General features: G+C 46.2%; 1 protein-coding gene across 9 annotated transcripts in view; it reads right to left on the bottom strand.

Moving 5' to 3' along the window:
* APP (amyloid beta precursor protein) overlaps positions 1 to 26585 on the bottom strand; it is a 211443-nt gene that overhangs the window by 69049 nt on the left and 115809 nt on the right. For all 9 annotated transcript variants that reach the window (XM_075593939.1, XM_075593943.1, XM_075593936.1 and 6 more), the window contains exons 4-5: positions 18105 to 18217; positions 8404 to 8594 (exon numbers count right to left, since the gene is read on the bottom strand). In XM_075593939.1, coding sequence (XP_075450054.1) covers positions 8404 to 8594; positions 18105 to 18217 — 304 coding nt within the window. The remainder of the gene's footprint in view (positions 1 to 8403; positions 8595 to 18104; positions 18218 to 26585) is intronic.

Genomic DNA, 26585 nt, shown 5'->3' with positions numbered 1-26585 from the left:
GAGAATAGAGGAGGTGTGAAGGGGGGGGCTCGCAAGACGGCCGACACGGGGGGGGGGGTAAATCAAAACTCTAGTCATGGGCCATGCGAAATCTGTTGGCGGCCCTGCCTGGACCGGCACCTACTACAGAGGCAAGTATCTCCAGAAGCAGGGGGTCACCGGAGCTGAAATTAATGGGGTTCGGCTACAAAGACCCCCTGCTCGAATCCTGTATAAAAACAAATGAAATAAAGATAAAATGAATGGATTGCCGCTTTAAGAAACCGTGTCATATTGTTTTAGAAGAAATAGAATGCGGGCAACAAGCAAAATCAATAACCCGGTAATGTGAATGTTAGAAAATCCCAAATTGATTGAAACCATAATGCACAATGTCTGTAACATGAACCAGTAACATGCAAGGACAGTTTGAGACCTTCCTAACAACAGGTCTGCCTAAGTGTTAAACCGCAGGTCTGCCTTTCCATGTATCAATATTAACGACAATAAGATTTAACAAGAGCGCCTTAAATTATGAATAGGCAATGAAACTGATAGCAGGTACAACTGGTCAACTGTGTCCAATATTTTTTTTTACTCTACACACTTAAAACCTACTTGTTTTTTATTTTGTTCCCTATTTATGAAGCCTGAAATAGATTCTGGGCAATTTGTATACAGTACCTTCGTTATATACCATTAAGGTTACGTCGCCAAATGCGGCCCTGGCTAAAAGTAATTGCAATATGTTACGGTTAAAGATGCCCCTTATTGCTCTTATTAATGGTATTGATAAAGTGATTGTTTTCAACTGCAGGCTATGGTATGGAAAGTGTCTATTCCCACGTACACGATGCGCTTAATAATTCAGAGCTTTGTAGTAAGTTCCAATGAGATATCCATTAAAATCTCTTCCTGGTGACCAATCTGTAAACCGTTTGAGATGAGATGTAGTTGGGGAGAAAGCTTCTGTCGGCTTCTTGCTGGCTCTGTTCTGATTGATCATTGAATGGTGTTGTGTGCATGTGGGTGTGGGAGTCAGGGTCAGACTGTCACTAACCAAGTGCAAAGAACGTCTGCTGTTCCTCCGTGCTCTATACTTGGACCCATTTCTTTCTTCTATTATAAATGCCAAAAACTCTCCAAGATGGTGAGAATTATTTTTGCCCTCTCTGAATCTCTACTGTCCTCTGCATTAGGGGCCAAATTTACTAAGCAGTATTTTGCCATAAGAACATTCCAGCTCTTGAAGATACTATACAGCCCATTCAAGTTAATGGGCTGCAAGATGTCATCAAGCACTGCAAAGTGTCATAGCTTATTTACATATGCGTGTAAGGGACACATGTAACAGGGACTTAACCCTGTCTAAACGAGGCTTCAATAGAAAGCCTCTAGTGGTCTGAGGAATCCAGCAGGGAGCTGGTTAATTGCAGCTAAAGACAACAAACCAGTCTCCACATGGCTAATTAGACCTGTAGAAAAGCCTCCTGCTGGAAACTGCGTAGGGAGACTCCTGAGCAGTCACAGCTGTGCTGCCAAAGGAGATGATGTCTTGAGCACACAGAAGGACTGTGTGCTGACATCAAGACCCCAGGACCCAGACCTCTATTCCAGGACACAGCGGACCCTGGAATCCGCCAAAGTCTGGCCCTTCAACGGACACCAACCCAGACACTGACATAAAGGGCCCCCTGCTTACAGGTACCTCTTTGGACATTGGGGTTATAGGTTGGAAAGAGGCGCATCCTCCCAGCCCTGCAGATAGGGACCGAGGAAGTGAGTTAGCCCTTACAAAGGGATAGGATGTTTATTTATTTTATGGTTTCTGCATTGTTTAAAGTCAGGGTCTGAGTAAAGCCATGGTTTAATTTCCCCCAAATCTGTCTCCCTGGTTGTACCTCTGCACGTGTCTCTTCCACACCCGTTCCGGCACAAATCCCATTCAAGTCAACGGCAGTGAACGCCGGAACGGTTGCAGTAACTTGATGCATGTGGCCCAAAAATGTTATGGAACATGGCTTGAACTGATGATACCGTATGATTTCGATATGTGTTTTTCAAATAGACAAACGTTTTTTAAAGATAGAGTGGGGGGGGGGGGGTGGGGGGGGGGGAGGGGGAGGAGGTGTAATACAAAACTTCTGTAGAAAAACTAACCTCATCTAGTTGATACAACAAGAATATTTAGAAATATCACGGAAAAGTTGATCTATTACAGTAAGTGAGCATATTTCTTACTAACTCTGCTCAGCCCACCCGTTATACCCTTTTTATCACGCTCAGTAAGACTATGTCCTATTCCCAAACATGATAACAAATTTGGCAATTTCTAACTAAACACAGCACTGCTGATTTTGGTGGGTTTACCTGATCCATGAATATCTTGAGCATTTCAAGTTCACTGTACTGTCTGAGGGTAAAGAAGCAATCCACTCTCACTAACCTCCATTATGTTATTTGTACAAGATTGGAACGGATGGGCCCTCCAGAGCTAAACCTCCATTTTCAGCTCCGGGGAATCTCCATTTCCTGAGATACTTACTGGTGAAGTTACCAGTATGACTTCCTTTTTTTTTTTTAATGGCAATCCAAGCCAATAGGAAGCCACAACTGATGATGTTGCAACTTCCTCTTGGTTGTTTTTTTGGTGGCCATTTTGTTTGAAGTAGATTTTTACCTGGTAACAGCTGAAAACATTGATGTTTGGCTTAGGGGGACTTCTAGTTCCGCCTTGTAAAAAAAAAGGTAGGAGGAACTGCTCATTTAAATAAGTCAATCAGTAGCAGTCAATTCAGTGTAATCGAATACATCAAATTAACATGTTATGAATGCTAGGAGATTATATTTACTGCATGTTCATTAGATAAACTAAACATTCAACTACACTAAGAATATAAAGCGCTAATAAGCAATATACAGCATCACGCTGCCTATAACAAAGCTGTAAAAAATGCATTATTAATATCTAACTAGGCTTTATTACTACACAGTCATTTAAATCAATCCCTCCTGATGTCAATGGGCAGTCATTCAAACTCAAACTATTTCATTTTTGATTCTGCCTCAAAGATATTTAAAGCAGCACTTCTGTGACATGCACTTTGTTTAAAAAATAAACAATAAGATTGAAGCAGGTGGTTACCGGAGCTCAACTGCGTTCATTTCTGCTCTGGGGACCCCCTGTATCCCGAGATACTTACTTCCATAGGAGGTGCTGGTAGCAGCTCAGGCTGGGCAAGTTGGGGCTACCATAATGGCGGCTTAAATATCCCCCAGGCCAATATGAAGCCGTGATGTCATCCCTTGCAGCTTCCCATTGGCCCATGTGAGCCAGGACACCGAGGCATTACAGACACCGTGTTTCAAACGTGTAAAAAAATAAAACACGTTGTGCTGCTTTAATGTTAGATTGGCACCTATGTCCTTATGGTCCTGTGCTGTTATAATAATGCAGTAATAAGGATGGCTCTTGCCTCGCTCATGCAAATTATAAACCATACACTTATGTCTTCATTTCTAGAGAATGTTATGAGCAGCACAAGATTTAATTTAGATCAAATCTCCATCAATTCACATTGTACTGCCAACATGCCCTTAAGCAATGTGACTGGAAATATCATCCAGTTAAAAACCTGTATGTCGTACAATTGTATCATCTAAGGCAGGGGTCGGCAACCTGCGGCTCTTCCCGCACCTACATGCAGCTCTCGCAGGTTGCCACTCGCCAGCTGCTGCCTCTCTCACGGTATGATGCGGGGGGGACCGACCGGCGCTGGCTAGGCCTCTATTTGCCGCCCGACATCTCGCCAGCTGCTGGGCTGCCTCCTGCACTGTCCCACGCCAGGTCTCTCTAATGCCGGCATGCACCGGAAGTGCGCCGGTCACAGAGCGGCCCGGCGTGGGACAATGAGGCGGCATGCCAGCAGCTGGGGAGATGCCGGGCGGAAAATAGAGGCCTAACCAGCAGCGGCCGGTCCCCCCCGCAGCACACAGTGAGAGAGAGGCAGCAGCTGGAGAGCGCAGCAAACCCAGTCACCGGCAGCAAACCCAGTCCCTGGCAGCACTCCCCCCCTTCCCCCTCCCCCTACCGGCAGCAAACCCAGCAACGGGAAGCAAACCCAGTCACTGGCAGCACTCCCCCCCACTCCCAGCCACCGGCAGCACTCCCCCCCAGCCACTGGCAGCAAACCCAGCCACCGGCAGCACTAAAGCCACCGCAGCACCCCCCCTTCCAGCCACCGGCAGCAAACCCAATCACTGGCAGTACTCCCCCCACCCCCCTCCTAGCCACCGGCAGCAAACCCAGCCACCTGCAGCACTCCCCCCCCCCCCTTCCAGCCGCCGGCAGCAAACCCAGCCACCGGCAGCACTCCCACCCCCCCCTCCAAGCCACCGCAGCACTCCCCCACCCCCTTCCAGCCACCAGCAGCACTCCCCCACCCCCTTCCAGCCACCAGCAGCACTCCCCCCACCCCTTCCAGCCACCGGCAGCAAACCCAGCCACCAGTAGCACTCCCCCACCCCCTTCCAGCCACCAGTAGCACTCCCCCTCCCCCCTTCCAGCCACAGGCAGCACTCCCCCCTCCCCCTCCCAGCCACCGGCAGCAAACCCAGTCATCGGCAGCAGCATCTCAGTGCGCATGTGCGGGTGATCAAAGATGGCGGCACCTTGCTGTTTGAGTCACCACGGAGCTCCGGTGACAGATCGCCTCCACAACTGTCACGTGCTCACCCCCAGTCCTCCCCGCCTCTCCTCATCCTCTGCTGCCGGTCGCAGCCGCAGCAGAAGGTAAGGGGATGAAGGGGGACCGGCCCGTGTGTGTGTGTGTGTGTGTGTGTGCGTGTGCGTGTGCGTGTGCGTGTGCGTGTGCGTGTGCGTGTAATTTGTACAAACGGTTTTGAACAGAAAAACAATGAAAAAAACAATATAAAGGGACTTATTGTGAGGTGCATTTTATTCCCCCACATACTTTAATCAGAATTAGGCAAAGGAAAAAATAAGTTTGTTGTATATTAATGCTTATACAGTATATACCTATTAGTGTGTGTACAGTATATGTATGTGTTTGTGGGGGTGTAATTTTCATGCACGTGTTGCGGCTATTTTGGACAAATAATTTTTTTTATAAAATGGCTCTTCTTCCTTGAAAGGTTTCAGACCCAAGATCTAAGGAAAGAGATAGTGGTAAAGCACAAAGTTTAATGCATTGCTGCTTTCATTGAAATACAGAATATGGCTCGGTTTTCAAAGTCTGAAACTGCCCTACTTGTAACGTTGTATTATGTATGTACACGTTATATATATATATATAAAAAATCCATTTTGCTGGGATGAGTTGTTGAAAGGGAGCGTGGTTGGAAATGTAGTATGTCAATAATGGACATCTTTAGGAATTAAGTGCTAAGCCTTATGGCTAGTTCAAAACAGCGGGAGTCCCATGCATGTTCGTCCCACGCAATACGCCGTAGGAACTTAAAATGAGAATCTCATGATGCACAGGTGAAAAGTGAGAACCTCAGCAACCAACTTTGTTCTATTCATAGGCTTCTTTATGATGGAATACTAAGGGGCCTATGCAGAGAGCAGCGCTATTTCAAAACTCGACATTTTTTGGAGAAAATCGCGCAGAAAACAGCAGAAAATGGCGAGTTACGAAAAACACGCCAATTTTTTTTTTCTATTTCTAAAACTCGCCTCGCGGCTGGCGAGAACCTCCAACTCGCCAGTTTTAAAAATATCCTTATGCAGAGAGGCGCGAACGGCATCTAGCGGCTGTTCGCGCCAATAAAATGGCGCGATTGTCTCCTTTTTGCCTCGCCAGAAAAAGTTGGCAAGAAACTGCCGCTCGCGGCCATAGCAAAGGGAAAAAAAAGGCGCGATTTTTTTTTAACACATTTCTGCAGCGCGCATCTCGCCAATTTAAACTCGCCACACGCATTCATGTTAAACATAGCAGAATTCGCACATTTCTGCATATGGAGAATAAAACTCTCCAAAAAAAGCTACTTTTTATTAAACTCGCCATTTTTAAAATTCGCTGCTCTCTGCATAGGCCCCTAAGTGTCCTAAGTTTGTGGGAGATACTCATGTAATATTTGTGGAGTCTTATTTTATTAGGCATGAAATTGCCATGTTTCTCCTCCAGTTCTTTAAATCGGGATGTGTACTTGAGAAGGGAATATGTCCTCACACAACCCTGTATTTAGCCGAAATCTATGATACTGGAAGACTGTTTTATACTAAAAGGAAATATTCTGTAAGCATGAAATGATTCAATTCCAAAGTGACTATGCATAAAGCATCAGCAATTATTCTGCATCATTGCACGAGTGCTTAGCGACTACAAACCGGTTTAATTGAAGTGAAGAAATAAGCAATTCTCATAATGGAGCACTTCTGCAATGACTTCTTATTCTGAAAAAAAGGATCGCTGAATGTATTTTTCTGCAATGAAAATGAGTAACAGACATATTTACTGGGCACCCAGAACAGCAGTCAGTCCTAAACTGGATCACACCAAAGTCAACAATAATCAGGGTTCAAATTAGCCAGGATTTTAAATGGGTTTATGTCAAGACTGCATGAAAATTAGGTAACCGAGAAAATGTATTGTGCTTTATAGAAATCTGTGAAACAGGTCAAGATCCAGTGTAATTACCATGCACAGTGAACAAGTGAAGAAACATGTAATGTCAAATAATTAACCAGTTGATAGCAACCCAATGGAAAGTCATTCATTGCTATAATAACACACATACGAAGAATCCCTGCTACACTCAGTCAAGATGTGAAATTCTAAAGGTTATGAATAAAATTCAAGACCTTCATACAATACTCATGTATATTGAAAAATCTGTAGCCATGCCACCTTTGGCTACTAACCTGCTCTACTCCTGGCATAAGTCCTGGTAGAATCAGGCTGCCAGTAGTCAATATGGGTTTTCCCCACTGGTGCTGCACTTGAGTGATGGTGGGTGGTGGTGACATCAGGCCTGAGCATGTCCAATCATGGGCAGACCTGATGCCCTCTTCCTGACTGTACTTAAGGGCGGTGCTGCCCCAAATTTAGAAGTGCCTCTACCTTCTTGAGAGAGGTAGGTCACACGGCCAAGAGCCTGACTATTGGGCTTTCTCTGGTCCTCTTCCCTTCAGGGGAGAGTGAGTACCATACCTCTGCCTCTGCTAGAGGGGCAGGGAAGATCTGGGACTGCTGCAGGTGCCCTTGGCTTGTAGTGAAGGTCCAGGGACCATCCTTCAGTGGGTAGCTGAGAGTTGCTGTTTTGGGCAGAACCTGCCATGTACTGTGCTGCACAGAGAGAGACAATAAACCGTTCCTGTTTGCATATACCTCCGGCCTATTGTGTGAGCTTACTGGGGGGAGAGGGTATCGGTTCTACCGTGGGAGATCATCTTCAGTTCTCTGGAGCCTACGGCAGATGGAGGCGCTGCACTGCTAAAGAGATATGTAGGGTATGAACCCCAGAAGCCTAGTCCTGTGTCCCCACTACCATCGGCAGACGACTCAGCCCTCCTGTTACCAGCAGGTATCATGCACCACACGACAAGCAATGGCAGAATCTCCCAGAGGGTTGGGGAAACACTGTTACATATCTAACAAAAATGAAATCAATGAACACTGTTCATTGTTTCTACTTTGAATAATGCAGAACATACTGGTTGGTTTTAAAGAAACAGTGGAGAATGCTACCACTGTACGGTGGAGGGGTCTTGCCACTTTTTCTAACTCACCATAACTTATTTTGATTCTGGCTGTAGCCACTTCCAGCGCCACATTGCAAAGCCTCACACTGATGAGACCCAAGAGGTCAAAACAGCTGTCTGTGAGCAGGACTACTGGCAATGCACTTAATTAACCCCGGCTGTGCTGAAAAGGCTACGTTATACGTCAGGCATATGCTGATAGGAGTCTGGGTTCAAAGAGACGGAATATAAAAAGTGTCACACCGAGTGCTCATTTGCATGTCATTACCCAGAATTAATGAAGAAAAAAAACGAACAAGCAGCGCACAACTCTCATAGTGTAGTAAATTCAATTATATTGAGAATAAAGTGAAGGTGGTAAGTATTGCACGTACATCAATACTGATTAAAAAGGTATTCAGACACATGTTACCAACACCGCTCAGCAGGTCCCCTCATCCGACGGACATTCAGGTACATGTATTGCCTTTTTTAATCAGTACTGATACGTGCGATACTTACCACATTCACTTTATTTTCAATATGATTGCATTTACTACACTATGAGAGTTGTGTGCTGCTTGTTCTTTTTTCTCCGTTTGTTCTATCGGATGCTGAGACATTTGAAGCGAAATAGCCGCAGACTCGCAAATTTATGTCATTAAGGTTTTTCCCCCCCTCTTTGTTTCTTGTTTTTAACTGAAGAGAGCAAGACTCACCTTCTGTCAGCATAATCTGCATCTGCACCTCCCCACCAAACATCTGAGTCATCTTCAGCATCAGCCGAGTCAAAACTGTCACTTTCATCTGCAGCTGGGCAACACACGAACTCCACTCCGCGGAACTTATCAATTCCACAGGGCAGCAGCATTCCATAATCATGAAGATTCATGCTCTTCTCACTACAAGACTAAGAACAAAGACAAACACAGTTCTATCAAACCATACTGCGTATCATCTATTATAGGTGTTGTAGAGGGAGAGAGGGGGTGGCCCGGTATTAAAGGGGTTGCACCCCATTTGGCCACCCCTGACCGCACCAGGGAGACAAGGGGTTAACTGGGCTGAGGTCCAGAAATGTGATGTAACCCTTGTTATGACATGTAAATGTATTTTCCCCTGTTCCATTGTAATGTCTGGTTACTCAGTGTTTGCATCACACACACACTAGAATCCATCCGGGAGCACAAGGGTTAATAATTCTTTAATGATTATAGCTCTTTGTGTAAGTTTCCCGCCTTTTCGGACACCATTTTGCAGGTCCCCATTGGCCGCCATTAGGGCTCAATGCATTTCAATAGGAATTTGTGCTGTTTTCGTCCTGTTTCCTGTAGTGACCAGCAGGTGGCGTCCGAGAGGGAGAGCGGCGGTTTCCCATTGAAAGTCAATGGGCTCATTGACTTCAATGGAGATGCCTCGAGGTAACCTAGTTGGCTGCCGTCCAGACCGCAAACCGCAAAGCGGATACAATGTCCTTCAAAAGAGCTAAAATCACTGGGTCAAGTTCAACGTCAATTAGCGGGGAAATAAACTGTTTTAGGGCACCTAGGGATAAAATTATTTTTGCCCCTAGTTCCTAAGCGTCCCCCCACTCGACCACCACCGGGTCCCCGAATCCTGGACCCCCGATAAGGGTCGAACCAGATAGAGCGGGTCGCGCCATAGGCTTTGCCGGCGGCGGCAGAAACGGCTCAGAAAAATGACTAAGTGAGAAATGCTGAATTTTAGGAATCCATATCTCCGGTTCCGGAGGGTTCAGCGGATCAGGGTTTGGGGTATCTGTAGCCACTGCTCCGGCATCGCTGCAGAACCATCCTTGACCCGCTTGGACCAACCCGACGGAGTATGGACCCCCTTGAAGTTCGGGACTTTTCCCATAGACTTCAATGGCAGAAAACCCCCATTGACTTCAATGGCGGCGATTTACCATTGAAAGTCTATGGCGGAGCTGCCCGTTGTTTTCAATGGGGATTTAGTGAAAAGCTGAGATTTCTTTTTCAATGGAGATTTTTGTATTAAAATGATTTAATGTGCATTGGTGTAACTCCGGTTTCTTAGGTCGTAGCCAGTCGCTTTTTGGACCATATGGTGTCCCAGTTCTGGCAATGCGAACTGGGAAGTTTGAACCTGCTAAACCTAACGGAACCGGATATTTTAATACGTTTATGTTTTATGCTTAATAGTGTATCTTAAGGTATGGACAAAGACCCAGAAGAAATTATTTTGGGCCATAAGGTAGCAGATGGCCCTGGGGACGCCGCTATGTCTAGGATTTAAGTGCTGTTCAAAGAGTTTTATCACCCTCACTGTTTATCCGAAGCCCAAACCAGGGCAGGTCTTAAGTGTTCCAGTTAACACCTTTCAACAAAGGTTTTCCTGCCAGAACTCCAAATGGTAGACTGTCTGGCATTCCTGACGTAAATGTGGGGCTTCAGAAATGAGACCCCCAGAGTTCTACTGCGCATGTGCCAACTAGCAGGGGGGCATGGGTCAGAATGCTTTCCCACGTTAGTGAGTGGCTGGAGGTAATTGTAAACCAATCCCCTGTGCTTAAGGTTAAGAATAGAAGGAGAATGGTTTATAAACTGCTGTCCACCCATATATCCTTGGTCTTCGTTTGCTGATATGGTTACCTGATATCACCTGAATGATTTCCTCACTGCTGAAAGAAATGCTACATCATACTTCTCATTCCCCAACCCTTAAGTAAGTGTACTTCTTGTTTGTTACTGTATTATCTGTTGTGTTCACCTTTATTCTAAGGAATAAATACAATTTATTATATCTTAAGCCTCGTTCAGTTCAAACCCAATTATTTTTGTGTAATATTAATAAGCCTGTGGAAGCTATCGTCACAGGCGTATTAATATAACTGGTGGCAGCTGGTGGGACTGAACTGGACCTGGATTACAGTATTCTGCGGGGTACTGTGATCCAGTGGGAACTTGATAGTAATTGCAAGTTCCTGGGACTAAAGATATTGAACACACAGTAGTGCAACAAGTAACGCAAGTTGTCACACCACCTCACTGCTGTGACCCAGAACTCAGAGCCATGAGTGAAGCGGAGAACCTCTATTACCTGAGAACTAGAAATCCGCTAAAAGACAAGTGCCGTGCCTATGGACTGGAATATGTGGACCAGGAGGTCGAGGACATGGTTGCTGCAGTCACCGCATATGAAGCTGAGCATCCAGAGGTCCTGGAAGTAGCTCAGCTTGCCCTTTTACAGCCGCCCGGAGATCAGGGACTGAACCCAGTGCCAGGCTGGCAGGATCCCGGGGAGGGACCAAGTGCACCTCCCAGGACAAGTGCAGCAGGAGGGGCACGGGTAGCTGCGGCTAGCAGTCCCTTTACCCCTGAAATGCTGGCACTGATAACAGCGTGGGGAGACCGAGGGACACCGGAGGAGCGGCTACAGTTTATCTCTATGGCAGTGAACAGACCCGCTTATTGCCCCCCGGTCCGACCCCCCAAAGATGGACTTCAACTGGACAAGCACAGCCTCACCAAGTATGTGGAGGGCACTGATCAGATTGACATGTTTCTAAGGAACTTTGAAATGCAGTGCCGGCGGTACGGGGTGCTTCCCCAGCATAGGGTTGCACGCCTGGACCCGCTACTCTCCGGCTTGGCTAAGCAGACCTTGATGGCGCTTCCAGATGAGTTTGCTGATGACTATGACCACCTGAAAGAACTTCTGCTGTTTCAGCACGGTTTTACCCCTGAAGCTTACCGGGGTAAGTTCCGGCTGGAGGAGAGGCACCCTCAGGAGACCTATGTCACTTATGTGACCCGCATGGCTTTGTACAGGTTACACTGGGTGGAGGGCTCTGAGGCCAAGACTTACCAACGCCTGCTGGACCTCATCTTTCAGGAGCAGCTCATGCAGCAGTGCCCGCCGGCGGTGAGGGCTTTTGTGTATGATAAAAAGCCCAAGACCTACACCGAGGCGGCGAGGATGGCAGATGACTATGTGGTCAGCCGGTCCCAGATGACCGCCAAGGTACCAGCCAAAGCGGTAACCCCACCGGCGCCGGCCAAGAAAGCTGTGAGTACCCCCCAGTGGACCCAAAAGCCGCCTGCGGGCAGCGGGTCACAGAAGGCGGGAGAGCTCCGGCATGAGCGCCGGTGCTACAATTGCAACAGCACTGGTCACCTTAGACCAGATTGCCCGGAACCCCTGCGTTCCAATGGACCCTACCAAGGGCAACGCACCCCAGCTGCAAAGCCGGTAGCCCGCGTGCGGGTGGCTTCCACCAAAGAACCAGGACCGGTCATGGAAACAACTCCCAGCGAGACGTCCCATGTCACCCCTATTCCGGTTTCTTCAGTGCCTACAGCCAGGAGCGGAGAACATCACAGCGCAGACCTGCAGCAGACGGACGGCAGGAGCAAGCATCTCACCCCGGTCACAGTCGGTGACCGGCAAGCAGTTGGCTTACTTGATTCAGGAGCTGCAGTGACCCTGGTCCGACCTGATATGGTCCGGCCAGAGGAATTGATCCCAGGCCCTGGGATGCAGATCACTGTGGCTGACGGAGAGCCACGTTTCCTGCAGGTGGCCCGCATTTTTTTGGATTGGGGGGTGGGCAAGGGTGTGCGGGAGGTGGGGGTTTTACCAGGTTTGGATGCTGAAATTCTTTTGGGCAATGACCTGGGACCGATGACCTGCACCTACGACCGGGTGCCCCAGCCCGCTGCAGTGGCGGCGGTTACCCGGAGCCAGACCGCGGCAATGCCGGCGGTGGCCACCCCAGTCCCCCAGCCTTTGGGACCAACGTTAGCGGAGGGCACAGAGGAGCCCAGGGAGGTAAGCCAGGATCAGTTGCAACCACAGGCTGACTTACTGTTCCCCCTTACCGTGTCCCCTTCCCCTGACAATGACATGACTGGGGGGGGGCCAGATTTAGGAGCCCAGTTTAGGGAGGCAGTGAAGGTAGACCCTACCCTGGCCGGCGTGAGACTTCGGGCGTCCGAATCTCAGGCAGGGGAGGGCACTGAGCGCTGCCTATGGCATAAGGGACTCCTATACAGAGAAGAAGGGAACCCGGGAATAGAGAAGGGATTGACCGGTAAGCGACAGCTAGTAGTACCCCAGGGGTACCGACTGCAATTGTTACGGGTAGCTCACTCTATTCCGTTAGCGGGACATCAGGGGGTCACCAGAACGCGAGCCCGGTTATTGCAGCGTTACTTCTGGCCGGGGGCATCCAGGGATGCGGCTGATTTCTGCCGCTCCTGTGATACCTGCCAGCGAGTAGGTAAGGCGGGCGACCGTGTGAAGGCACCCCTGAGACCCCTACCGATAATAGGGGAACCCTTCCAGAAGGTAGCGATGGACCGGATAGGACCCCTCATGATTCCTAGCAGGTCAGGGAAGCGCTACATCCTCACGGTGGTGGATTTTGCCACCCGGTACCCTGAGGCGGTAGCGCTGGGCACCATAAGTGCCAAGACAGTGGCAGCAGCTTTGCTGAACATTTTTGCTAAGGTAGGTTTCCCTAGTGAGATCCTAACTGATCAGGGGTCGCAGTTCATGAGTGAACTGTTACATTGTCTCTGGGATGCCTGCGGTGTACAGCACCAGCGCACTACCCCTTACCATCCCCAAACAAACGGATTATGTGAGAGGTTTAATGGTACCCTGAAGCAGATGCTTCGGACCTTTATAGAGGCGGAGGGGAAAGACTGGGAGATTCACCTGCAGCACTTGCTGTTTGCATACCGAGAGGTACCGCAAGAATCTACAGGCTTCTCCCCCTTCGAGCTACTATATGGCCGCAGGGTACGTGGACCTCTGGACCTCTTCCGTGAGGGATGGGAGGGGGAGACTACTGCTACTGATGCTTCAGTGATCCAGTATGTAGTAGATCTCAGAGACCAGTTAGAGATGCTTATGGGGGTGGCCCAGGACCACCTCAGGGCTGCTCAGACCAAGCAGAAGCAATGGTATGACCAGCAGGCCCGTAGCAGAGAATTCATCCCAGGACAGCAGGTGCTTGTTCTCAAACCCACTCGGGAGAACAAGCTGATGGCTGCCTGGTCGGGACCGTACCCGGTTATCCGAAAGGTGAATGAGTGCAACTATGTTGTACAGGTAGCGCCTGAGAGGCACAAGACATATCACATTAATATGTTAAAGGAATACAGAGCACCGAGTATGGGAGCAGTAATGGCCATTTGTAGCCCACTGCTGGAGGATCCGGCGAGCAATGCTCTGCCTGATCTCCTAGGGGAGGCAAAGCAAGGAAACACTGTTGAGCAGGTAGAGATCGGGGCACAGTTGAGTGCTAGGCAGAAGGAAGAAGCCAGGGACATGCTAGCTCAGTATAGCGCCCTCTTCACTGACATGCCAGGGACCACACATCTCACCAAACACCCAGTACACACAGGGGACCTGCAGCCTCTGCATAAGCACGCTTATAGAGTGTCAGCAGAGGTCAAGACAAGTATGGAGAGAGAGATTGAGGAGATGCTGACCCTAGGGGTAATTACTCCGTCCCAGAGCCCTTGGGCAAGTCCAGTAGTCCTAGTGCCTAAGAAGGACAAAACTACCCGGTTTTGTGTGGACTACCGGTTGCTCAACGCTGGGACGGTGTCAGATGCTTACCCCATGCCCCGCATGGATGAGTTACTAGATGAACTCGCGGGGGCAAAGTATCTGACCACCATGGATCTGAGCAAAGGCTACTGGCAGATTCCCCTGACCCTGGAGGCTAGGGAGAAGTCAGCATTCATCACTCCAAGTGGCCTCTATGAGTTTTTGGTGATGCCATTTGGGATGAAGAATGCCCCGGCTACCTTCCAACGCCTGGTCAATAGGTTACTGGAAGGGATGCAGAGCTATGCCAGGGCTTACTTAGATGACATTGCTGTCTTTAGTAATTCCTGGGAATCCCACATAGGACATGTAGCTGCGGTGCTGGATAGAATCAGGGAGGCTGGGCTTACCTTAAAACCCACTAAGTGTATGGTAGGGATGGCAGAAGTCCTGTACTTAGGGCACAGGGTGGGTGGAGGGCATCTCAAGCCAGAGCCAGCCAAGGTAGAAGCCATAGTTCAGTGGCCTGTTCCAAAAACCAAGAAACAGGTCATGGCCTTTTTGGGCACCGCAGGGTACTACAGGAAATTTGTCCCACAGTACAGCGCCGTGGCCAAACCCCTGACTGATCTGACTAAGAAGCAACTGCCTGTGCTTATTACCTGGTCTCCTGCCTGTGAAACTGCTTTCCAGGCACTGAAAGCTGCGCTTGCTGAGGCCCCCATCCTGGCTGCCCCAGATTATACCAAGCATTTTCTTATTCAGACTGATGCCTCAGACTTTGGTGTGGGGGCTGTGTTGAGCCAGGTGGGGGACGACGGCAAAGAGCACCCTGTGGTGTATCTCAGTCGCAAACTGCTCCCCAGGGAGGTGGCATATGCCACCATTGAAAAGGAGTGCTTGGCCATTGTGTGGGCACTCAAAAAGCTCCAGCCCTATGTCTATGGGAGGGCTTTCACGGTCATTACCGACCACAATCCCCTGAGCTGGCTACAGAGGGTATCAGGGGAAAATGCCAAACTGCTGAGATGGAGCTTGGCTTTGCAAGAATTTGAATTCACCATTCAGCACAAAAAGGGTAGTGAAAACAGCAATGCTGATGGACTTTCACGCCAGGACTATCCCTCTGAGACTGAATTCATTAATGGTGCCAGCAGTGCCCCACTCCCCGTCAGGGCCAGTGGGCCACAGGACACGCATTAAGAAGGGGAGGTGTAGAGGGAGAGAGGTGGTGGCCCGGTATTAAAGGGGTTGCACCCCATTTGGCCACCCCTGACCGCACCAGGGAGACAAGGGGTTAACTGGGCTGAGGTCCAGAAATGTGATGTAACCCTTGTTATGACATGTAAATGTATTTTCCCCTGTTCCATTGTAATGTCTGGTTACTCAGTGTTTGCATCACACACACACTAGAATCCATCCGGGAGCACAAGGGTTAATAATTCTTTAATGATTATAGCTCTTTGTGTAAGTTTCCCGCCTTTTCGGGCACCATTTTGCAGGTCCCCATTGGCCGCCATTAGGGCTCAATGCATTTCAATAGGAATTTGTGCTGTTTTCGTCCTGTTTCCTGTAGTGACCAGCAGGTGGCGTCCGAGAGGGAGAGCGGCGGTTTCCCATTGAAAGTCAATGGGCTCATTGACTTCAATGGAGATGCCTCGAGGTAACCTAGTTGGCTGCCGTCCAGACCGCAAAGCGGATACAATGTCCTTCAAAAGAGCTAAAATCACTGGGTCAAGTTCAACGTCAATTAGCGGGGAAATAAACTGTTTTAGGGCACCTAGGGATAAAATTCTTTTTGCCCCTAGTTCCTAAGCGTCTCCCCACTCGACCACCACCGGGTCCCCGAATCCTGGACCCCCGATAAGGGTCGAACCAGATAGAGCGGGTCGCGCCATAGGCTTTGCCGGCGGCGGCAGAAACGGCTCAGAAAAATGACTAAGTGAGAAATGCTGAATTTTAGGAATCCATATCTCCGGTTCCGGAGGGTTCAGCGGATCAGGGTTTGGGGTATCTGTAGCCACTGCTCCGGCATCGCTGCAGAACCATCCTTGACCCGCTTGGACCAACCCGACGGAGTATGGACCCCCTTGAAGTTCGGGACTTTTCCCATAGACTTCAATGGCAGAAAACCCCCATTGACTTCAATGGCGGCGATTTACCATTGAAAGTCTATGGCGGAGCTGCCCGTTGTTTTCAATGGGGATTTAGTGAAAAGCTGAGATTTCTTTTTCAATGGAGATTTTTGTATTAAAATGATTTAATGTGCATTGGTGTAACTCCGGTTTCTTAGGTCGTAGCCAGTCGCTTTTTGGACCATATGGTGTCCCAGTTCTGGCAATGCGAACTGGGAAGTTTGGACCTGCTAAACCTAACGGAACCGGATATTTTAATACGTTTATGTTTTATGCTTAATAGTGTATCTTAAGGTATGGACAAAGACCCAGAAGAAATTATTTTGGGCCATAAGGTAGCAGATGGCCCTGGGGACGCCGCTATGTCTAGGATTTAAGTGCTGTTCAAAGAGTTTTATCACCCTCACTGTTTATCCGAAGCCCAAACCAGGGCAGGTCTTAAGTGTTCCAGTTAACACCTTTCAACAAAGGTTTTCCTGCCAGAACTCCAAATGGTAGACTGTCTGGCATTCCTGACGTAAATGTGGGGCTTCAGAAATGAGACCCCCAGAGTTCTACTGCGCATGTGCCAACTAGCAGGGGGGCATGGGTCAGAATGCTTTCCCACGTTAGTGAGTGGCTGGAGGTAATTGTAAACCAATCCCCTGTGCTTAAGGTTAAGAATAGAAGGAGAATGGTTTATAAACTGCTGTCCACCCATATATCCTTGGTCTTCGTTTGCTGATATGGTTACCTGATATCACCTGAATGATTTCCTCACTGCTGAAAGAAATGCTACATCATACTTCTCATTCCCCAACCCTTAAGTAAGTGTACTTCTTGTTTGTTACTGTATTATCTGTTGTGTTCACCTTTATTCTAAGGAATAAATACAATTTATTATATCTTAAGCCTCGTTCAGTTCAAACCCAATTATTTTTGTGTAATATTAATAAGCCTGTGGAAGCTATCGTCACAGGCGTCTTCTTGGCAAAGTGTAGAATCATACACACTTATAATATCATCCAACAAGGTGGCCTTGTTTCTGAGTGATATCATGGCCTCAAAATAACAAACGGTGGTAAGCCTTACCACGCCCCAGCTTTGGGTGTTTATAGTTATCCTATGCTACACATTACCCCACAGGTCACAAAATTTGGGCCGAATTTTGTTACTTACTAATGGTTTCTACAGCAGTGCAAATGGTGGTAGGGGGGGGGGGGGGGGGCGACCTGTAATACTAATAACTGATTACTTTAGTTCATTGTGATCCATATCTTTAAATCATTCGCTCGTGAGCAATATGCAAAATGAAATGGTCATTTAGGAGTTTGGCTTGGTGGATGGGTATAGGCCAGGGGTGGCGAACTCCAGCCGCTAAACAGGCCACATTTGAGGAATATCCGTGCTTCAGCACAGGTGCTCAATCAGTGGCTCAGTCATTGTGACTAAGCCACCTGTGCTGAAGCAGGGACATCCTTAAAACCTGACCTGTTGGTGGCCCTTGAGGACTGGAGTTTGCCACCCCTGGTATAGGTGAAACATTTTGGCAATGGTGATGGTGGGGATATGTTAACTACGCTGCAACGCTATAGTAGCAACTTAGAGAATTGATAAACTAAAGAAGTGGGGGTGGGGGTGGGGGGGTGTTTTGAATATACAGAGTAGCTGTTTTAGCGAACATTTGTGGATGGCTTGTGTATATGTGGGTGGATCATACAGAGAGGATAGGTTTGAAAGAACACACAAGAAAGATATGTTACCTCTTTGGCTACGGTGTGCCAGTGCAGGTGGGTTTCACAAATGTCCATCCTTTCCTGGTGAAGAAACTTGCACTTATCCGGAACAAGAAGCGCGTCACTGACAAATTCCCCAACTGAAAGGGAAAAAATGCGAAAAGGTTTTCAAAGGTTATTGTCAAAGGACACATTTTTCATTCCATTTGGGATCACTCCCCATTGAAAGGTAGAAGATGAAACACACATCCTGCCGCGCTGCACACAATACGCTGAAGTGAGGAGAGGAGCGCCCACCTGGAGAAACGCACAGCTCTTATCCAGAACTTTCAGAATATAGAAGAAACCAAAAAATAGCGGTCCTCTCAGGAGAAGACTAAACCACGGCAGAGCTGGCGCACACTTTATCAGCACTGGTCACAGGCCGAGAGACGCCCACTAACCCCCACATCCCTGTGTGTAACTGTTACCCATGCACTGTGTAAACATTACACCCAGCCCCCTGTAATCCATGCACTGTGTAAACATTACACCCAGCCCCCTGTAATCCATGCACTGTGTAAACATTACATCCAGCCCCCTGTAATCCATGCACTGTGTAAACATTACACCCTACCCCCTGTAATCCATGCACTGTGTAAACATTACACCCTACCCCCTGTAATCCATGCACTGTGTAAACATTACACCCAGCCCCCTGTAATCCATGCACTGTGTAAACATTACACCCAGCCCCCTGTAATCCATGCACTGTGTAAACATTACACCCTACCCCCTGTAATCCATGCACTGTGTAAACATTACACCCTACCCCCTGTTATTCATGCTTTGGCAATACTGAAATAATTTTCTGTCATGTCAATAAAGCCGATTTGATTTGATTTGAAAGAAGGCCAATTTATTGTTTGATTAGGATAATCGTACAATTTAAGAGCTTAATGTAACTCTTTTGCTTCCAGAGGGACCAGCAACAGCGCAATATGTTGCTGGCCTCCCTAGCACGGAAAAAGTTTATTTATATCGTAAAGTAAATGAATACCCACAATGCAACACTGACCCGCTCGACAAGCTTTGGTGTTAACAGCTACTAATAGTTCAAAGCATTCATTGTTTTCTTTTTGTTTCTGAAGAATGCGACTGTGTTGTTGGTTTGTTGCTACGTAGCACAGATGCTGTACACAGTGCTTTACAAAATAACATACGACACTTGTTGATCAGGGGTGCGCTGGCAATACAATAGCAAGTTCTACAAGTATAAGTGGAACACAACGCAAGGAAGGAACGTCTGTCGCGAACCTCAGACTAATCAACATTAACTGCGATGCAACAGCTGGCCAGTAAAACGCGGCTGTTCTTCAAGGAACTCCTGCAGTAAACGGAGAACAATGAAAAGTTTTGGTATATAAAAGGCGACGCGAACTTTCCACTGCACTGTACGTGGGGGGAGGACTAGAGATTGGGGAACTTGTCAAAATCCCACTCGTGGATTTTCCGCGGATTGTTTTACCAAAACCCCGATCTGCACACGAAAACCTGAAAGCAGATTGGGCACTATAAATTTGGGCGGATACGTCCTAATTTACCAGCGGATCCGTTCAGTCCCAGATCTTGTGAAATACGCCATCTCATTTTGTATTAAATTCACCTGCACATTTGAAAAATCTATTTCGCCCAAACTCTCAAATATGGGTTTTGGAGATATAAGGGCGGGGGATGGGGGGGAGAGTGAAGGTTGGGGGAGGAGGAGAAAAGGGGATCATGGGGGACGGATGGGGGGGAGAAAGATAGAGACCTATTTTAATCCACCTCAAACCTCCCTCCTTACAACATATGGAGACATCTGTATGCCGCTCTCATTCAAATCAGTCTGCAGTTTACAGTACTGTAATCTAGAGATTTTTCTTTAAATCTGCCTTTCTATAATTTTTTTTTTTTTTAAAGTTCCGCAGAAATCCATAGGTGAAAGAAACTTTCAAATTCACGGCGGATTCGATTTTCTGCAAAAATGTCACCCATCTCTAGTATCCTAAAGACTACAAATATTCAACATTGCATCCGTGTCTCGCAGAGGCTTCCCAACACTGTATGAAATATGTGGAAGTATGTTTCAACTGCAGATAAATAACCATTTTCTGGCAACGGTTATACAAATGAGCACACTAATTGCCTCACTTTCTGCTTCCTCTCTTCCCAAGATGGTATCCAAGGAGCAATGCAACTTTGAACCAAAAGCGACATAAAAGCCGTAATAGAGGCAAATTAGATGACTGACGCTTAAAAAATAAATACATTGTGCTCATTAAATGAACATTTCTACTACTTAAGGAGCCTTCAAATCCAAAGCAAAGAGATGTACTTAAAAATGTCCACTCCTAAGAGAGAAACAGAACCCTATCATAGTGATATTAATGTTGCATTCTCCCACTGCTACCAATGTTCCCGTTTTATATTACTTCAAATGAAGCCGGAAATTGGACACTGCTACGGCTCAGAGATGAATAGGCAGTCATGTTTCACATTCCACAAAAACAAAGTACAATATGGGATCGCTCTGAAATACTAGAACACTTATATTTTGCAAGACTTAGGCCGCGATTGCGCGTGCACGTGCGTCGCGAACCACATGCCTCAATCCTACGAGGCCGGCGCAACCGCGTTTTGGATCGACAAATCAATTTGCCTTTCCAAGCGACGGCCACATGACGTCAATGAGGGCGAATCGCTCACGTGACGTCACGGCCATGCCCCCCCGCCCCCCATCACCTGAAGCAGATCACATTCGAGCCAGCGTCAGGCGTGTGCTCCGTGTATAATCGCAGCCTTAAAAGACTTGACTTCCATTTTAAAATAAAAACAAAGTCTGACAGTGAGCAGATCAGACGTCCTCAGGCAGAGCAGAATATCTTGACCTCGCAATAGTTGTTGTGTACAAATGCAATTCATACAGGATTCTTTTGCCGATCCAGAAGGGAGAGTCATTATTGGGGTTTGTTTCTTACGTTTCTGAAAACTCCCAATACTCACTTAAACTCTACAGGTGCGTCGATGAGTATTCTAAAACTTGCCTTAAACTTGCCTTGGAAAATCTGAGGCTATCACCAACAAGATCCAGGTACATGCTGCAAACATTTCAGTGACATTTCTGAATGGGACTGCCAGGGACACAGCAGGGGTCCCTGGCAGTCCCATTCAGTTTGAATGGGACTGCCAGGAACCCCCGCTGTTAATCCGATGGGCCATTAGTCTGTCTGCAGAAATGTTGTAGCATGTACCCAGCACGTACCCAGCATGTATAAACGTTGCCCACTTTGCTGCTAGTGGGGCCTGCACCATGAAGGGGTTAAGAGTTTTTGCCAATAATTACAAATGAGAGAAAATGACCTTTTCAAATGTCCACTGCCAATTTCTCAGTAACATGAATGATTGCAACCACGAATTAATGGAGGATTTCCCTTTTAGTCTATGCTTATTACATTCTGCTAATCCTTTCTAAAACCCCATAGGGAAAATTGATTATTATTACCGTTTATTTGTATAGCACCAACATATTCCGCAGCGCAGTACAATGGGGGTAACAGAGATTTGATAGTTTCATAAAGAGTTACATACAAATAAGGTCCAACAAGCACAAACAGATACACAGAGGTGTAATGAGGGCCCCGATCCTGAGAGCTTACAGCCTAGAGGGATTAAGGGACCATGTGGAAACAAGGTGGTGACGTGGCTGCTCATTGTGGGATGTTGTGTGTGTCAGGTTGGAATACGGCCCAGCCTGACAGCTGATTCCGGTTTAGGATGGGGTGGGGTTGCGGGGGGTATTACATAGGGTGGAAATTGGTCCAATCTGAACTACGCTACACACAAGACGATCTTCAGACTTTTAATTGCCTCACAATAGGCCAGTACATATAGGTTGCTAGGAACGCTAAGTAATAACTACGGCACAAGATAATGGTCATTTGTGTGTCTAACAATATTATACTGGAAGATTGGTCCTGGTGTAAACAGATTCAAGAGACACTGTCAAAATTGGCAAACGCACTGTGACAAACCGCTGTCAAAAGTGTGTTAGTGTTGTCAGTTCAGCAATTCAGCATTAGCACAGCTTAGCAGGGAGCAATTCCAGCTGAAGAATAAGGTAGCTGTCAGCTTGATAGGCACTACAAGAGACCCATGCTGTGCTAAAACATTGCAAGAGAGGGGCTCCATCCACCCTTTAAACATGATCTAGAATACCTGTGGAGAACTGAAAAGGAAACAGAAATAGCAGGATGCGGAAATGAAGAGTGCTTTATTTTAGGGGTCTCTCGCAGAATAGTTTTTGGGGATTGGGTTACAGCAGCAGTGGAAGCTCTGTGGCAACTTTCGGGGAGAGAAGAGGTGAAAGGTACTGTATTTAGCAAAAAAAAAGCAGACTTAAGAAGTCAGAATTTCGTTCTACTCATTACAAATCCTAAATCTACGACATGCCTCCTTCTATTAATTATATCAAACATATTACATTCGGTTAAAATGCGATGATTTTTCTTAAACTAACATTGCAGGGAAAATATTATTCATGTAAAAATGCTGAGTTTGGATACTCTCGGGAATATATGCGATATTTGGATACTCTGAGAATATGTCCAAAGTCAATTTTGGAGCAAAACGGAGGCAAAAAGAATAATTTCTATCTTGCACCTTTGTGCCAATGTATGAAGCGTAAATTACTGGCTACTAACAATGGTTCAGACGTGGGTGTGTTTCTACCTGTGATGTATCTACGCACCACTCCAAACATACCTTAGTTCATAGCTCTCCGGCTCTAAGCATTTTGTTACCCAACATGCATCAGGCCTTCCTCCGCCCTTCCCCCCATATTAGAAAGGGTGACAGTTTTTGGAAACAAACATTTCAGATCCTCACCTTGCAAACAAAGTCCCTTCTGGTTTGAAAAAAAGAGTGGGGCGATATCCTTTTTTTTATTTTATTTCCTCTTTTGTCCCCATGATATTCTTAATTAACCTGGTTGGCTTTTATTTTTACAGGTTTTTGCATGACTTAAAGTTGGTATAACGAGGGTTGCTATTGTCTATTGTAGATACTGTACTTTATTTTTATCTTTGTGGTTATATTGTGTGTCGCTCTTTGTGTTTATGTTTCCATCGCATGGAGTACATTTGTTATGTCTCATAGCACTTACATTTCTGTTACCAGATTAACACACGGATCTCTGTATCTGCATGTGGAGTATTTAAAGCTGCAGTTCAAACAATATCCTGCATGTGTGTGTTTTTTTTTTAATAAATCAGTTCTGTAGTAAGAAAAAATATCTTTAGCATTTTCTGTTTTAAAAAAAAACCAACTTTGACAGACCAATTTTCTTGTATTCTATTTTTAAAGGCATGCTTGTTGCTATAGCAACCATTTACATTCCCCATATTTAAAGATGTCGCCAACCTTTGCCGATCAATAGAACGAATTGACCGGCAGCTGTGCAGTTCTTTAGGTAAGTAGAGATTGCCCAAATGAAACTATTGAATTAAAAAAAAAAACCTTAAAAAAAAAAAAAAAAAAAACGGGAGCTTGAACAGCAGCTTTAATATATCTCTTTGGGTGTTCCAGTTAAAGGAGCACACTTTGAAAATCCTACAGGTTTCTTTCTTTACCAATAAGTTCTGTAGTATTAGATAAAACTTACTGCATTTTTGTAATGAGTTTAAAGCAGGAATACCACATTCTGCCCCTCCGGTTTTTTCTTATTTGTATATGTAGAGCGCGTGACAATGTATCATTCTATATTGTTACCTAAGCTGGCAATTGTTTGGTGCTCCTGTTATAAATCTGTAGAAATCCTTATGGTGCTACTAACAAAAGACCGTGTCCGTACTTTGTTTGCTCGCGGCGCGAAAACCAGGCCCCACCTCTATGAGGCAGGCCATAGAGCGCGCGGCCACGTTTTGAGCCGACAAACGATTGTGATTTTGTCCCGCGATTGCCGGGTTACGTGAGCGGTTCAGCCAACGAGGGCGAACCAGTCTCGTGACGTCACAGCCACACCTCCCCGTCGCTGTCAGTCCACAGACCGCTCGGCCGACAGGCGCGCGCAACGCCATACGCTCCGTCGCACGCCCACTATATCCGAGGCCTAATGGCTGCTTCAGGCAGTGTAGCTAAGCAGCTACAATGTATTCTTAGATTGCTAAGCTAACATTATCTATTGTTGCAGTTTGCAGCTTAAACTGCTGGGAACATTGGTAACAAATTATCACAAACAGGAAAGTGTTACAAAGATTTTGCACTGCTGGGGAGGTGTGCTAAACCCCGCTATAGAAATCAATAGATGTTTTAAAACTCAAACAATGGCATTAAGAGTTGAATAATATAATATATATATATATATATATTTTTAATACAAGAGACGATTGATTATATATTGCATAGACACCGTGGAAAAATAAGGGTACCCTAAACCGGCATGTAAATATGGAATACTGAATGTCGGTGCTGCTCCAGGGATATTGATATATGCAGACATAGAGTAAAGAGTCCCATTAGGAGCACACGGGTATCACAAAATGTGTGATATTTTTAGTATACCAGTGTGCTCCTAATGGGACTCTTTTGTGTGTGTGTGTGTGTGTGTGTGTGTGTGTGTGTGTGTGTGTACGTCCCTGAGGAAGGTCACGTTCTGATGACCGAAACGTTGGATGCAGTGCCATGTACTTCTCATGAATACAGTGTTTTTGTACTTCCCTGGCTATGTGCTGTCTCTGTTTTCCGGACCTACATCTGGTAAAGTTCTTTGTGTATGTGTATATATATATATATATATATATATATATATATATATATATATATATATATATATATATATATATAAATATATATATATATCTATATATATATATACATATACATATATAAATATATATTTTTTTTTTAAGGGCAGTGAGGAATGCCTCTATAAAGGTTGATATAAGTCGCTATGCTCCGGGAAGGAATTTGTTGGTCTATGTTTTTAATCTCCATAGTCCAAAGCCTGGGGAGTGTGGCCTGGGGAAACTCAATAAAAACGCTGCATTTGAAAATAATAATAATACAAAACAAGGAGTTGATAATTCAGCTAGTACAGTATCTAGATCAGGTTTGCTCAACTCCAGTCCTCAAGCCTCCCTCCTCCCAAACAGGTCAGGTTTTCAGGATATCCCTGCTTCAGCAAAGGTGGCTCAATCAGCCCCTGCTTTAGCATAGCTGGCTCAATCAGTGGCTCAGTCTTCATCCCTGCTCTAGAGTTTCCTTTTATAGAATAGAAACAACTAGTACTGTATGCAACATAGGATGGTTTGTTAAAAGGCTCATACATTTGGTGGATCTCACCGTGCGCTCAGAGCGTTTGAACTTTTGCAGCTCTTTTCCATGTATACCGGAGAGCAGAGCACACTGCGGCATTGCCAGCGGTCTACAGAATTTCACATCTCTGACAAACCTTTTTTGTTAGTCTGTTAAAAAGTCTTACAATGTTTAACATATCTGCAGAAATACAGGACCATAGGGGACAGGCAGAATTTCTTTTTAACTAGAATGCTGCATCGACAGACAGATATTTTAAAATTAAAGTAGTTGGCAGTTTACAACTTTAAAGCAATAGAAACGTCACTCAAAAGCTTACCCGTTTTTCTCAAAATGTGCTGGCTGAGCAATATTTAAATGTCACCTACTCCCCAGATACTAATACAAGAGATTCTCAAAGCCTCTTACTGACGGGTAGTCTTACAACGAAATTAAATGTAATATATCAATCCTGGACAATGCGGGGAGTGTGAGATAGCAATCACTGCTCAGTAATGGCAATTCCTATTCTACTCTGTGAACATACGCCTACATTACATGTAATGCAACAAGGTCGTTGCATGGCAGATTAAAGGTGCAATCCCTTGTAGCCAGCCCAAAAAATAACCCTTTGTTAAGAATTTCACATGTTAATTGGCGTCCCTAAATAAATCTAACCATGCTAAAAGCAAACCATTGGCCGATTTTGTTGGGAAAGGAAATACAAGTTGCATTTCTTTTAGGGCCTGGAAATATTGGAATATTTTGTCCTGATCAGAGAAGCAATACAGGTAAGGGGAGGAGGTGAATTGGGCTTTGCTGGTTTTAACGTGTAATACAGGTAAGGGGAGAGTGGATTTTGCTGGTGCAAACGTGTAATACAGTTAAGAGGGAGGGGAGAGTGGGGTGTTGCTGGTGTAAATGTGTAATACAGGTAAGAGGGAGGGGAGAGTGGGTTTTGCTGGTGCAAACATTTAATACAGGGAAGGTGAGGGGGTGAGTGGGGTTTTGCTGGTGCAAAGTCTTGTTAACACACAATGAAGAGGAAGTATTTTCGCTTTAGCACACATTGACAAGCGTTTATTTAAATAAAGACGCCTCCAGGCACATCAGGGAGCTCTAGATCACTACAAAAAAATAAAATGTTGTCCTTTCACGGATTAGCATTTAACAGTTTAGATATTAAATGCCAACTCG

The sequence above is a fragment of the Ascaphus truei genome, chromosome 3 (assembly GCF_040206685.1).
Source record: "Ascaphus truei isolate aAscTru1 chromosome 3, aAscTru1.hap1, whole genome shotgun sequence".
NCBI classification, from domain to species: Eukaryota; Metazoa; Chordata; class Amphibia; order Anura; family Ascaphidae; genus Ascaphus; species Ascaphus truei.
Note: the sequence above shows the minus strand (reverse complement) of the source record. Positions and strands in the feature narration are given on the sequence as shown.